The 11,811-nt window shown below is 72.2% G+C and overlaps 1 protein-coding gene across 1 annotated transcript in view; it reads right to left on the bottom strand.

Annotated features, from left to right (window-relative positions):
• Window positions 1–2,331: 2,331 nt before the first annotated feature.
• The window catches only part of DDX56 (DEAD-box helicase 56), an 11,279-nt gene continuing 1,799 nt past the window's right edge, over window positions 2,332–11,811 (bottom strand). Inside the window, exons 2-12 of the mRNA XM_054174907.1 lie at window positions 11,720–11,809; window positions 10,515–10,605; window positions 8,677–8,921; window positions 7,090–7,221; window positions 6,183–6,398; window positions 5,298–5,392; window positions 5,150–5,223; window positions 4,247–4,336; window positions 2,880–2,985; window positions 2,497–2,591; window positions 2,332–2,412 (exon numbers count right to left, since the gene is read on the bottom strand). Coding sequence (XP_054030882.1) covers window positions 2,332–2,412; window positions 2,497–2,591; window positions 2,880–2,985; window positions 4,247–4,336; window positions 5,150–5,223; window positions 5,298–5,392; window positions 6,183–6,398; window positions 7,090–7,221; window positions 8,677–8,921; window positions 10,515–10,605; window positions 11,720–11,809 — 1,315 coding nt within the window. The remainder of the gene's footprint in view (window positions 2,413–2,496; window positions 2,592–2,879; window positions 2,986–4,246; window positions 4,337–5,149; window positions 5,224–5,297; window positions 5,393–6,182; window positions 6,399–7,089; window positions 7,222–8,676; window positions 8,922–10,514; window positions 10,606–11,719; window positions 11,810–11,811) is intronic.

Here is an 11,811-nt window from a genome sequence, read left to right as displayed (position 1 = left end):
GCCCCTGGTGCCCACGGGGGGGGTGCCCAGGGTGGGCAGGGTCTGCCTGGCCTGATGGCACCGAAGCCAATCAGACCTGGGCTGGGCTGTAAAGGCCTTGAGATCATTAACCCTGATCGATTGGCACTGCCAGGCCGGGCCGGGGAGGGGACAGCCCGGGCCGGGGAGGTGCCAGGCCGGGCCGGGGAGGTGCCAGCCTGCCCCCCGCCCCCTCCGGCAGCCGCCCCTCCCACCACCTCCCCCAGATGCCCACCCAGGTGCCCACCTCCTTCAGCAGCCACCCCCCCAGCCAGCCCGGGTTGGGGGAGGGGGTGAGGAGGGGGAATGGAGAGAGGGCACCCAGGGCAGTTGTGCCACCCTAGGGTGCTAGGTGGGCTGTGCCAGGCATAGGGAACGTGGCTCCTGCACCCCTCCAGCCTGGCACCAGGGATGTGGGCAGCAGGGAGTGAGGGGGCAGGGGGGAAAGCAGCTGGCACCTGGCACTGCCTTGGCACCGAAACTTCTGGTGTCATCAAATCTGAGGTGCCCAGGCTGGGGAGGTGCCAGCCTGCCCCCTGCCCCCTTCCCCTCCCACCACCTCCTCAAGGTGATGCCCACCCAGGTGCCCACCTCCATCAGCAGCCCCCCCCCAGCCAACCTGGTTTAGGGGTGAGGGGGTGTAAAAGGTGGCACCCAGGGCAGTTGTGCCATCCCTAGGGTGCTGGGGGGGGGCTGTGCCAGGCGTGGGAAACTCAGCTTCCCTCCCCCCAGCCTGGCACCGGGGATGTGGGCACCGTGGTGCCCTCAGGCAGCAGGGAGTGAGGGGGCAGGGGGGAAAGCAGCTGGCACTGCCTTGGCACCGAAACTTGGCATCATCAAAGCTGAGGTGCCCAGGCTGGGGAGGTGCCAGCCTGACCCCTGCCCCTCAGCAGCTGCCCCCTCCTCCAGATGCCCACCCAGGTGCCCACTCCCTTCAGCAGCCACCCCCCCACCAGCCAGCCTGCTTTAGGGGGCATGGGGGTGTAAAAGGGGCACGCAAAGGTGGCACCCAGGGCGGTTGTGCCACCCCCAGGGTGGTGGAGGGGCTGTGCCAGGCGTGGGAAACTTGGCTCCTACCACCCCCCCCAGCCTGGCACCGGGGATGTGGGCACCGTGGTGGTGCCCTCAGGCAGCAGGGAGCGAGGGGGCAGGGGAAGGAACCAGCTGGCAGCAGGCAGCTGGCACTGCCTTGGCACCGAAACTCGCCGAGGTGCCCACGCCGGGGGGATGGGCCCAGGGCTGCCAGCCCCAAGGCCTTTGCCCGGTGCCAGGAAGGGTTCAAGGCCAGAGGGCATCCTTGGGGCAGAGCTGGGCACCTCCTGCCCCGATAAGAGGCTGATAAGGTGCCCAGGCAAGGCCTGGCTCACACAGCACAGGGCAGAGCTGGGCACCGGGCTGGGCACCAGAGCTGGGCGCTCCGGGAGGCGCCACGCGCGCGGCGAGTGCCACCCGGGGCAGGCTGCCAGCAGCAGGGTGGCACAAGGCAGGGCCCCAGCGAGGCTGGCACGGGGGTTGGCATGGCAGCTGAGCACAAACACACACCCCCCCAAAAGCTGGCAGTGCCACCCCCAGCTCCTGGCAGCCTTGCCCTGCTTTATGGCTGCCCTGAACCCTTGGCACCGATAAGGGCTGGCACCTTTGCCCGGGGGCACAGACACTGCGTCACCAACCCCCCCTGGCACCCAGCCCTCGGGGGCACTGGCAGGGAGAAACACCCTGGCACAACAGATGGCACAGACCCTGGGCACAACAGATGGCACAGCCACTTGGCACCACAGCTGGCAGAGACTCTTGGTACAACAACCAGCAGAGACTCTTGGGACAGCTGGCACAGCCCCTTGGTACCACAGCTGGCACAGACCCTGGGCATAACAGCTGGCACAGACCCTTGGCACAACTGGCAGAGCCCCTTGGTACCACAGCTGGCATACACCCTTGGAACAACAGCTGGCAAAGTCCCTTGGCACGACAGCTGGCACAGCCCCTTGGCACGACAGCTGGCACAGCCCCATAGAACACCAGCTGGCACAGCCCCTTGGCACCACAGCTGGCACAGCCCCATAGAACACCAGCTGGCACAGCCCCATAGAACACCAGCTGGCACAGCCCCTTGGCACCACAGCTGGCACAGCCCCATAGAACACCAGCTGGCACAGCCCCTTGGCACCACAGCTGGCACAGCCCCTTGGCAGCTTTATTGCGCAGAGGCAGCCCTGGCAGGGCAGGGCAGCGAGGGGCTGGGGTCGGAGGGAGGGGCTGGGTGCCCGCAGCAGCGGTGCCCGCAGCAGGCCGGGCAGAGCCTGCGGGGGGCGCTCAGGAGGGGGGCGGGGGGGGGCGGCGGGCACGGCGCTTGGCATACTTGAAGCTCTGCAGGGGGTTGGCTCTGCCCTGGGCCTGCAAAGAGAGCAAGGTGAGGCCAGAGGCCCCCCTGGCACCTGGGCTGGCACAGGCGGCAGGGAGGGGCAGGCCGAGGCTCACCCTGCAGCTGGCACGGCGCCGGCTGGCACCGCCCCGAGACAGCCTCCGGCGCTTCTGCGGCTCCGGCCTGGCGATGCCACGCAGGCTGGGGGGCACTGCGGGCACAGGGGCACTGAGGGGGGGGCTCAGCAGCCCCTGTGCCACCCCCGGGGTGCCCACAGCCCTGAGCCCCCCCCCAGTGCCACCCCCGGGGTGCCAACAGCCCCCTGAGCCCCCCCAGTGCCACCCTCGGGGTGCCAACAGCCCCCTGAGCCCCCCACAGTGCCACCCCCGGGGTGCCAACAGCCCTGAGTGCCCCCCCAGTGCCACCCCCGGGGTGCCAGCAGCCCCCGGAGCGGCGCGGGGGGCCGGCGGTGCCCGGTGCCAGGCTGGCACAGCCGTACCCAGGTACTCCGGCAGGTGGCGCAGCTGGGGCAGGAGGCTGGCAGGGTGCAGGGGGCGGTCGTGGCGCAGCACCTGCAGGTCCCTGGGGTTGTCCTCGAAGTGGCACTGGGCAGGGACAGGGGGGCACAAGGAGGGGGGGGAGGGTTGGCATCACCCCCCCACGGCACCCCCAGAGCCTGCCCGCAGCCCCCCCAGAGCCCAGGGGGTTGGCACCGCCCCCAGAGCCCCCCCAGAGCCCAGGGGGGGCTGGCAGAGGGCTGGCAGAAGTTGGCAGGGGGTTGGCATGGGTTGACAGGGGCTGGCAGGGGCTGGCAGGGGCTGGCAGGCTGGCAGGGGGCTGGCGGGGGGCTGGCAGGGGCTGGCAGGCTGGCAGGGGGCTGGCATGGCCTGGCAGGGGGCTGGCGGGGGCTGGCAGGGGCTGGCAGGGGCTGGCAGGGGGCTGGCAGGGGGCTGGCAGGCTGGCAGGCTGGCAGGCTGGCAGGGGGCTGGCAAGGGGGCTGGCATGGGTTGGCAGGGGGCTGGCATGGGCTGGCAGGGGTTGGCAGGGGGCTGGCATGGGCTGGCATGGGTTGGCATGGGCTGTCAGGCTGGCAGGGGGCTGGCATGGGCTGGCAGGGCCTGGCAGGGGGCTGGCAGGGGCTGGCAGGCTGGCAGGGGGCTGGCAGGGGGCTGGCAGGGGGCTGGCAGGGGCTGGCAGGGGGCTGGCAGGGGGCTGGCAGGGGGCTGGCATGGGCTGGCAGGGGCTGGCAGGGGCTGGCAGGGGGCTGGCAGGGGCTGGCAGGGGGCTGGCAGGGGGCTGGCAGGGGCTGGCAGGGGCTGGCAGGGGCTGGCAGGCTGGCAGGGGGCTGGCAGGGGGCTGGCATGGGTTGGCAGGGGGCTGGCATGGGTTGGCAGGGGGCTGGCATGGGTTGGCATGGGCTGGCAGGGGGCTGGCAGGGGCTGACATGGGCTGGCAGGCTGGCAGGGGGCTGGCAGGGGCTGGCAGGCTGGCAGGGGGCTGGCAGGGGCTGGCAGGGGGCTGGCATGGGTTGGCAGGGGGCTGGCATGGGTTGGCATGGGCTGGCAGGGGGCTGGCAGGGGGCTGACATGGGCTGGCAGGCTGGCAGGGGGCTGGCAGGGGCTGGCAGGGGCTGACATGGGTTGTCAGGGGCTGGCAGGGGGCTGGCAGGCTGGCAGGGGGCTGGCAGGGGCTGTCAGGGGGCTGGCAGGCTGTCAGGGGGCTGACATGGGCTGGCAGGGGGCTGGCAGGGGCTGTCAGGGGGCTGGCATGGGTTGGCAGGGGCTGGCAGGGGGCTGGCAGGGGCTGGCAGGCTGGCAGGGGGCTGGCATGGGCTGGCAGGGGCTGGCAGGCTGGCAGTGTTGGCACCTTCAGCTTGTCAGAGTTGAGCAGCTCCTCCTTGATCTCCCTCAGCCTGGCCTCCTTCACCGCCTGCTTGGTGACCGCGCGCATGGCATCCTGGCGGGCACGGGGGCACAGCTGGGCACAGCCCCACACACTGCCCCTGCCTCCCCCTCCAACACCCCCCTCACCTGCCCCCCACCCCTCCTGTGCCCACCCCAGACACCCCCACACTGCCCCCGGGCACCCAACCCTGCCCCTGTGCCCCCCCCATGCCACCTCCTGTGCCCCTTCGGAGCCCAACCTCCACTCCAGGACCCCCACACCTCCTCCTGTGCCCCCCTGGCACCCCAAAACCTCCCTCAGACCACACCACTGCCCCCTGTGCCCCCTCCAGGTGCCCCAAACCTCCTCCTGTGCCCCCCGGCACCCCCATACCTCCCTCACACCACCCACATCCCCCCCTGTGCCCCCTCCAGGTGCCCCAAGCCACCTCCTGTGCCCCCCCAAACCTCCCTCTGTGCCCCCCAGCCCTCCTCCTGTGCCCCCCTGGCACCCCCAAACCTCCCTCAGCACCCCCCCCCCCCAACCCAGCCCAGCCCTCCCCCTGTGCCCCCCTGGCACCCCCAAACCTCCCTCAGACCCCCCCACTGCCCCCTGTGCCCCCTGGCACCCCCAAACCTCCCTCAGACCCCCCCACTGCCCCCTGTGCCCCCCTCCAGGTGCCCCAAACCTCCCCCTGTGCCCCCTGGCACCCCCAAACCTCCCTCAGACCCCCCCACTGCCCCCTGTGCCCCCTGGCACCCCCAAACCTCCCTCAGACCCCCCCCACTGCCCCCTGTGCCCCCTGGCACCCCCAAACCCCCCTCAGCTCGCGCCCAGCCCCGCCGGCGTGCGCCCCCCGGTGGCGGCGGGCGGCAGTGCGCTCACCCTGCAGCGGTAGCGCAGGCTCTCGATCTGCTGGGTGCAGAGCTGGTAAGGCTGCAGGGGGCACTGCCCATCCTCTGCGGGCACAGCTGGGGGTCAGCCCGCGGGCACCACGGCCCCCGCCCCGCGCCCCCCCAGCCCCTGCCCTGACCTGCTGCCAGGGCCTCCTCGATGCGTGCCAGGGCCGGGTACTCCTCGGGCAGCGCCAGGGTCAGAGCCGTGCCGGGGTTGTCGGCCCGGGCGGTCCTGGGGGGGGGGCGGGCACGGAGAGGTGGCATGGGCACCCCGTGCCCCCCTGGCACCCCCCCCAGGGCATTGCCCCTGGCACCTCCAGGGCAGCCTCAACGCCCCTGGGCACTCCTGCAGCTCCCCCAGGGCCACCCTCGGGCATCCTTTGTGCCCAGGGAGCAGCCAGCAGCCCCCCTGGGCACCGTGCCACCCCTCAGACCCTCCCTGGGCACCCCCATGGGCACCTCACCTTCCCCTTCACCCCCTCCACACCCCCCAGGGGTACTCCAAATCTCCCTGGCACCTCGGTGCCCGCTTTGCCCCTCCCCCCCACCTGCCCCTGCCCTTCATCCCTGGCATCCCCCCCTCTTCCTTGGGCAACTTGGCACTTTCATGGGCATCATGGGTACAACTGTGGGCACCCCATTTACCCCCTCACAGATGCCAGGGGGACCCCTGGCACCTCACACACACACCTGGCCCTCCCCACAGCTGCCCCTCCCCTTCCCCCCTGGCAGTCACCCTGCTCCTGGGGCACTGTGCCACCCTCAGACCCTCCCTGGGCACCCCCATGGGCACCCCCATGGGCACCTCACCTTCCCCTTCGCCCCCTCCACACCCCCCAGGGGTGCCCCAAAGCTCCCTGGCACCTCGGTGCCCGCTTTGCCCCTCCCCCCCAGCCGCCCCCGGCCCCTGGCAGCCCCCTGGTGGCCGGGGGCAGCCGGGCAGGGGGCTGGGCAGGGGGCTGGGCACGGGGCTGGGCAGGGGGCTGGGCAGGGGGCTGGGCACGGGGCTGGCACTGCCGCACCTGCCCACGCGGTGGATGTAGGCCTCGGCGCTGCCAGGGACGTCGAAGTTGATGACCGCTGCCAGGTCGCGGAAGTCGATGCCCCGTGCCACCCCGAACTCGGCGTCCTGCCCCCTGCTGGGGAGGGCACAGGCGGGCAGGGCTGGCACCCCGGGCGGGAAGGGGCACAGGCAGGGCCGAGAGCCCACCCCCGCCGCGGGGCACCGCCAGCCGGGGCTGGCACAGGGGGCACAGGGGCACCCCTGGGGCACAGGGGGCACAGGGGCACAAGGGCACCCCCTGGGAACAGGGGCACAAGGGCACCCCTGAGGCACAGGGGGCACAAAGGCACCCCTGGGGCACAGGGGGCACAGGGGCACCCCCGGGGCACAGGGGGCACAGGGGCACCCCTGGGGCACAGGGGGCACAAGGGCACCCCCAGGGCACAGGGCAGCCCCAGGGGGCACAAGGGCAACCCCTGGGCACAGGGCAGCCCCAGGGGGCACAAGGGCACCCCCAGGGCACAGGGGCACAAGGACCCCCCCTGGGCACAGGGCAGCCCCAGGGGGCACAAGGGCACCCCCTGGGCACAGAGCAGCCCCAGGGGGCACAAGGGCACCCCCTGGGCACAGGGCAGCCCCAGGGGGGCACAGGGGCAAGGACCTCCCACTGAGGAGGCATAGAGGGCACAAGGACCACCCCTGGGCACAGGGACAGCCCTGTGGGCACAGGGACCTTGGTGGGCACAGAAGCACTCAGGTGGTGGCACCCCAGGGACCTCAGTGGCACCCATGGCATGTCAGTGGTACCCACAGGGCTTCGGTGGCACCCAAGGGAGCTCAGTGGCACCCAGAGGGTGACACCCATGGGGCTTTGGTGGCACCCCCAGGGTGGCAGTGCAGGAGCTGGGGGCAGTGCCAGGCCTCACCTGTGGGCAGCAGGGGCGGCTGCCTTGCGGCCCTTGCGGGGGGGCACCTTGCTGGGCACGGCTGGCACCTCCTCGTCGGTGGCCACAATGTAGTCGTAGATGCCAAGGTTGAACTGGGTGAGGATGTGGGCCCTGGGCACCAGGGGGATGCCCATCAGCCTCCCCTCTGCTGCCCACCTCACCCAACCCCCTGGGCACCCCTCCTGTGCCCCCCTGGCACCCCCCCAGGGCACCCTCAATGCCCACGGGCACCCCTGCAGCTCCCCCAGGGCCACCCTCGGGCATTCTTTGTGCCCAGGGAGCAGCCAGCAGCCCCCCTGCTCCCCTGGGCACCGTGCCACCCCTCAGACCCCTCCTGGGCACCATGGGCACAGCCATGGGCACCTCATTATCCCCCACACATGCCAGGGGGACCCCAGAGGTCCCTGGGCATCTTTGTGCCCACTCTGCCCTCACCCTCACCACTAGCAGTCACCCTGCACCCAGGGCACCTTGGCACCTCCATGGGCACACCCATGGGCACTCCCTATGCCCCCCTGCCCTCCCCACCCTGTGGGCACCCCCAAGCCAAGGGAGCAGCCCTGGCAAGGAGTGGAGGGGTGGGGTGGGTGGCACTGAAGGGGGCACCCCTGGCATGGAGGAGGAGGGGTGGGTGGCACTGCAGGGCAGGCTGGCACAGGGAGGGGCAGGGTGGATGGCTGGCAGCACACAGGGCACCCCTGGCACAGGGAGGGGAGGGGTGGGATGGGTGGCACTGCAGGGGGCAGGCTGGTACAGGGAGGGCAGGGTTGGTTAGGTGGCACAGCTGGGCACCCCTGGCACACCTGGAGGCGGCGGGCAGCTGGGCGTTGAGGGCGCAGGGAGGGCAGGGGGGTGGGTGGCACTGCAGGGGGCAGGCTGGCACTGGGTGGGTGGCACTGCAGGGGGCACCCCTGGCACACTTGGAGGCGGTGGGCAGCTGGGCGTTGAGGGCGCAGGGAGGGCAGGGGGGTGGGTGGCACTGCAGGGGGCAGGCTGGCACTGGGAGGGTGGGTGGCACTGCAGGGGGCAGGCTGGCACTGGGAGGGTGGGTGGCACTGCAGGGGGCAGGCTGGCACTGGGTGGGTGGGTGGCACTGCAGGGGGCAGGCTGGCACTGGGTGGGTGGATGGCACTGCAGGGGGCACCCCTGGCACACCTGGAGGCAGCGGGCAGCTGGGCATTGAGGGCGCAGGTAGGGCAGGGTTGGGTGGGTGGCAGAGCAGGGGGCAGGCTGGCACAGGGTGTGTGGGTGGGTGGCACTGCAGGGGGCACCCCTGGCACACCTGGAGGCGGCGGGCAGCTGGGCGTTGAGGGCGCAGGGAGGGCAGGGGGGTGGGTGGCACTGCAGGGGGCAGGCTGGCACTGGGTGGGTGGCAGAGCAGGGGGCAGGCTGGCACAGGGTGTGTGGGTGGGTGGCACTGCAGGGGGCACCCCTGGCACACCTGGAGGCGGCGGGCAGCTGGGCGTTGAGGGCACAGGGAGGGCAGGGGGGTGGGTGGCAGAGCAGGGGGCAGGCTGGCACTGGGTGGGTGGGTGGGTGGCACTGCAGGGGGCACCCCTGGCACACCTGGAGGCGGCGGGCAGCTGGGCGTTGAGGGCGCAGGCGGCGATGCCGAACTGCTCGAGGAAGAGCTTGAGGCGGTAGCAGCGGGCGAGGGTGCCCACGAAGAGCAGGGCACGGCCCCGCAGCAGCCCCAGCTTCAGCAGGGCACACAGCAGCAGGAACTTGTCCTCCTCCTTGGCGCAGCGCAGGGCAAACTGCCGCAGCTGGCGGCCGCCGGGCAGCCGGGGCTGGGCCGGGCACAGCCGCGCCTGGGCGCGGGGTTGGCATCGCCGGGCGCAGCCCCCGGGCTGCCCCCGGCTCGGGGCCTGCCAGGCTGCCACGGCGGGGCCTGGGGGGCACTGGGCCTGTGCCAGCCTGGAGCCTGCAAACCTTCCCCTGGGCACCCAACCCCCCCTCCTGTGCCCACCCCAGGTACCCCCACACTGCCCCCTGGGCACCCAACCCCCCCTCCTGTGCCCACCCCAGGTACCCCCACACTGCTCCTGGGCACCCAACCCCCCCTCCTGTGCCCACCCCAGGTACCCCCACACTGCTCCTGGGCACCCACCCCCCCTCCTGTGCCCACCCCAGGTACCCCCACACTGCTCCTGGGCACCCACCCCCCCTCCTGTGCCCACCCCAGGTACCCCCACACTGCCCCCTGGGCACCCAACCCTGCCCCTGTGCCCACCCCAGATACCCCCACACTGCCCCCTGGGCACCCAGCCCTCTCCTGTGCCCACCCCAGGTACCCCCACACTGCCCCCTGGGCACCCAACCCTGCCCCTGTGCCCACCCCAGATACCCCCACACTGCCCCCTGGGCACCCAGCCCTCTCCTGTGCCCACCCCAGATACCCCCACGCTGCCCCCTGGGCACCCAGCCCTCTCCTGTGCCCACCCCAGATACCCCCACGCTGCCCCCTGGGCACCCAACCCTGCCCCTGTGCCCACCCCAGGTACCCCCACACTGCCCCCTGGGCACCCAGCCCTCTCCTGTGCCCACCCCAGGTACCCCCACACTGCCCCCTGGGCACCCAGCCCTCCCCCTGTGCCCACCCCAGGTACCCCCACACTGCCCCCTGGGCACCCAGCCCTCTCCTGTGCCCACCCCAGGTACCCCCACACTGTCCCCTGGGCACCCAGCCCTCTCCTGTGCCCACCCCAGGTACCCCCACACTGCCCCCTGGGCACCCAGCCCTCTCCTGTGCCCACCCCAGGTACCCCCACACTGCCCCTGGGCACCCAGCCCTCTCCTGTGCCCACCCCAGGTTCCCCCACATTGCCCCCTGGGCACCCAGCCCTCTCCTGTGCCCACCCCAGGTACCCCCACACTGCCCCTGGGCACCCAACCCCCCTCCTGTGCCCACCCCAGGTACCCCCACACTGCCCCTGGGCACCCAGCCCTCTCCTGTGCCCACCCCAGGTACCCCCACGCTGTCCCCTGGGCACCCAGCCCTCTCCTGTGCCCACCCCAGGTACCCCCACGCTGCCCCCTGGGCACCCAACCCTCTCCTGTGCCCACCCCAGATACCCCCACGCTGCCCCTGGGCACCCAACCCTCCCCCTGTGCCCACCCCAGGTACCCCCACACTGCCCCTGGGCACCAAGCCCTCTCCTGTGCCCACCCCAAGTACCCCCACACTGCCCCCTGGGCACCCAGCCCTCTCCTATGCCCACCCCAGGTACCCCCACACTGCCCCTGGGCACCCACCCCCCCCTCCTGTGCCCACCCCAAGTACCCCCACGCTGCCCCTGGGCACCCAGCCCTCTCCTGTGCCCACCCCAGGTACCCCCACGCTGCCCCCTGGGCACCCAGCCCTCTCCTGTGCCCACGCCAGGCGGTGCCCGCTGTGCCCTCACCGGGTTGTGCAGCACCAGCTCGTTGAGGGCCTCCACGTCAGGGCTGAAGGTGGCAGACATCAGCAGGGCCTGGTAGATCTTGGGCAGCTGGCTGGGGTGGCACAGGCAGCTGGGGCTCAGTGCCAGCCCCCCCTTGGCACCAGGCCTGGCAATGCCCAGGATCCTGCGCTCGAGCCCCACAGCCTCCTTCGGTGCCTCCCGACCCCCCTGGCAGTGCCCCCCCATGCCCTCCAGTCCTGGCAGTGCCCCCCAGTCCCCCTGGCTGTGCCCCCCCATGCCCTCCAGTCCTGGCAGTGCCCCCCAGTCCCCCTGGCTGTGCCCCCCCATGCCCTCCAGTCCTGGCAGTGCCCCCCAATCCCCCTGGCTGTGCCCCCCCATGCCCTCCAGTCCTGGCAGTGCCCCCCAACCCCCCTGGCAGTGCCCCCCCATGCCCTCCAGTCCTGGCAGTGCCCCCCAACCCCCCCTGGCTGTGCCCCCCCCCATGCCCTCCAGTCCTGGCAGTGCCCCCCAACCCCCCTGGCTGTGCCCCCCCATGCCCTCCAGTCCTGGCAGTGCCCCCCAACCCCCCTGGCTGTGCCCCCCCATGCCCTCCAGTCCTGGCAGTGCCCCCAACCCCCCTGGCTGTGACCCCCATGCCCTCCAGTCCTGGCAGTGCCCCCCAATCCCCCTGGCTGCGCCCCCCCCATGCCCTCCAGCCCTGGCAGTGCCCCCCAACCCCTCTGGCTGTGACCCCCCCTATGCCCTCCACCCCTGGCAGTGCCCCCCAATCCCCCTGGCTGTGCCCCCCCTATGCCCTCCACCCCTGGCAGTGCCCCCCAAATCCTCCCAGCACCCTCAAACCCTCAGTGCCCCCCAGACTCCTGCCTGTGCCCTCAGGGCCTACAGCCCCAGTAGTGCCCTCCTCACCCCTGGCAGTGCCCCCCACCCCTGGCAGTGCCCCCCAAATCCTCCCAGCACCCCCAAACCCCAACCTGTGCTGCTGAAACCCTCAGGGTCCCCCAGGTTGCTGGCTGTGCCCTCGGGTCCCCCAGCCGTGCCACCCAGTCCCCTGGCAGTGCCCCACCAAATCCTCCCAGCACCCTCAAACCCCCAGGGTCCCCCAGACTCCTGCCTGTGCCCTCACATCCTCCAGCCCTAGCAGTGCCACCTAGTCCCCTGGCAGTGCCCCCCCAGCCCCCTGGCAGTGCCCCCAGGGTGCCCCTCACCACAGCAGGGCCTTGATGTCCTCCCCAAAGCCGAAGGAGAGCAGCAGGTCAGCTTCATCCAGCACCAGCAGCTCCAGGGAGCTCTTCAGGCT

Source organism: Dryobates pubescens, chromosome 31 (genome assembly GCF_014839835.1).
Source record: "Dryobates pubescens isolate bDryPub1 chromosome 31, bDryPub1.pri, whole genome shotgun sequence".
In the NCBI taxonomy this organism is placed as follows: domain Eukaryota; kingdom Metazoa; phylum Chordata; class Aves; order Piciformes; family Picidae; genus Dryobates; species Dryobates pubescens.
The sequence above is the reverse complement of the archived record's forward strand: the minus strand, read 5'-3'. Positions and strand labels throughout refer to the sequence as shown.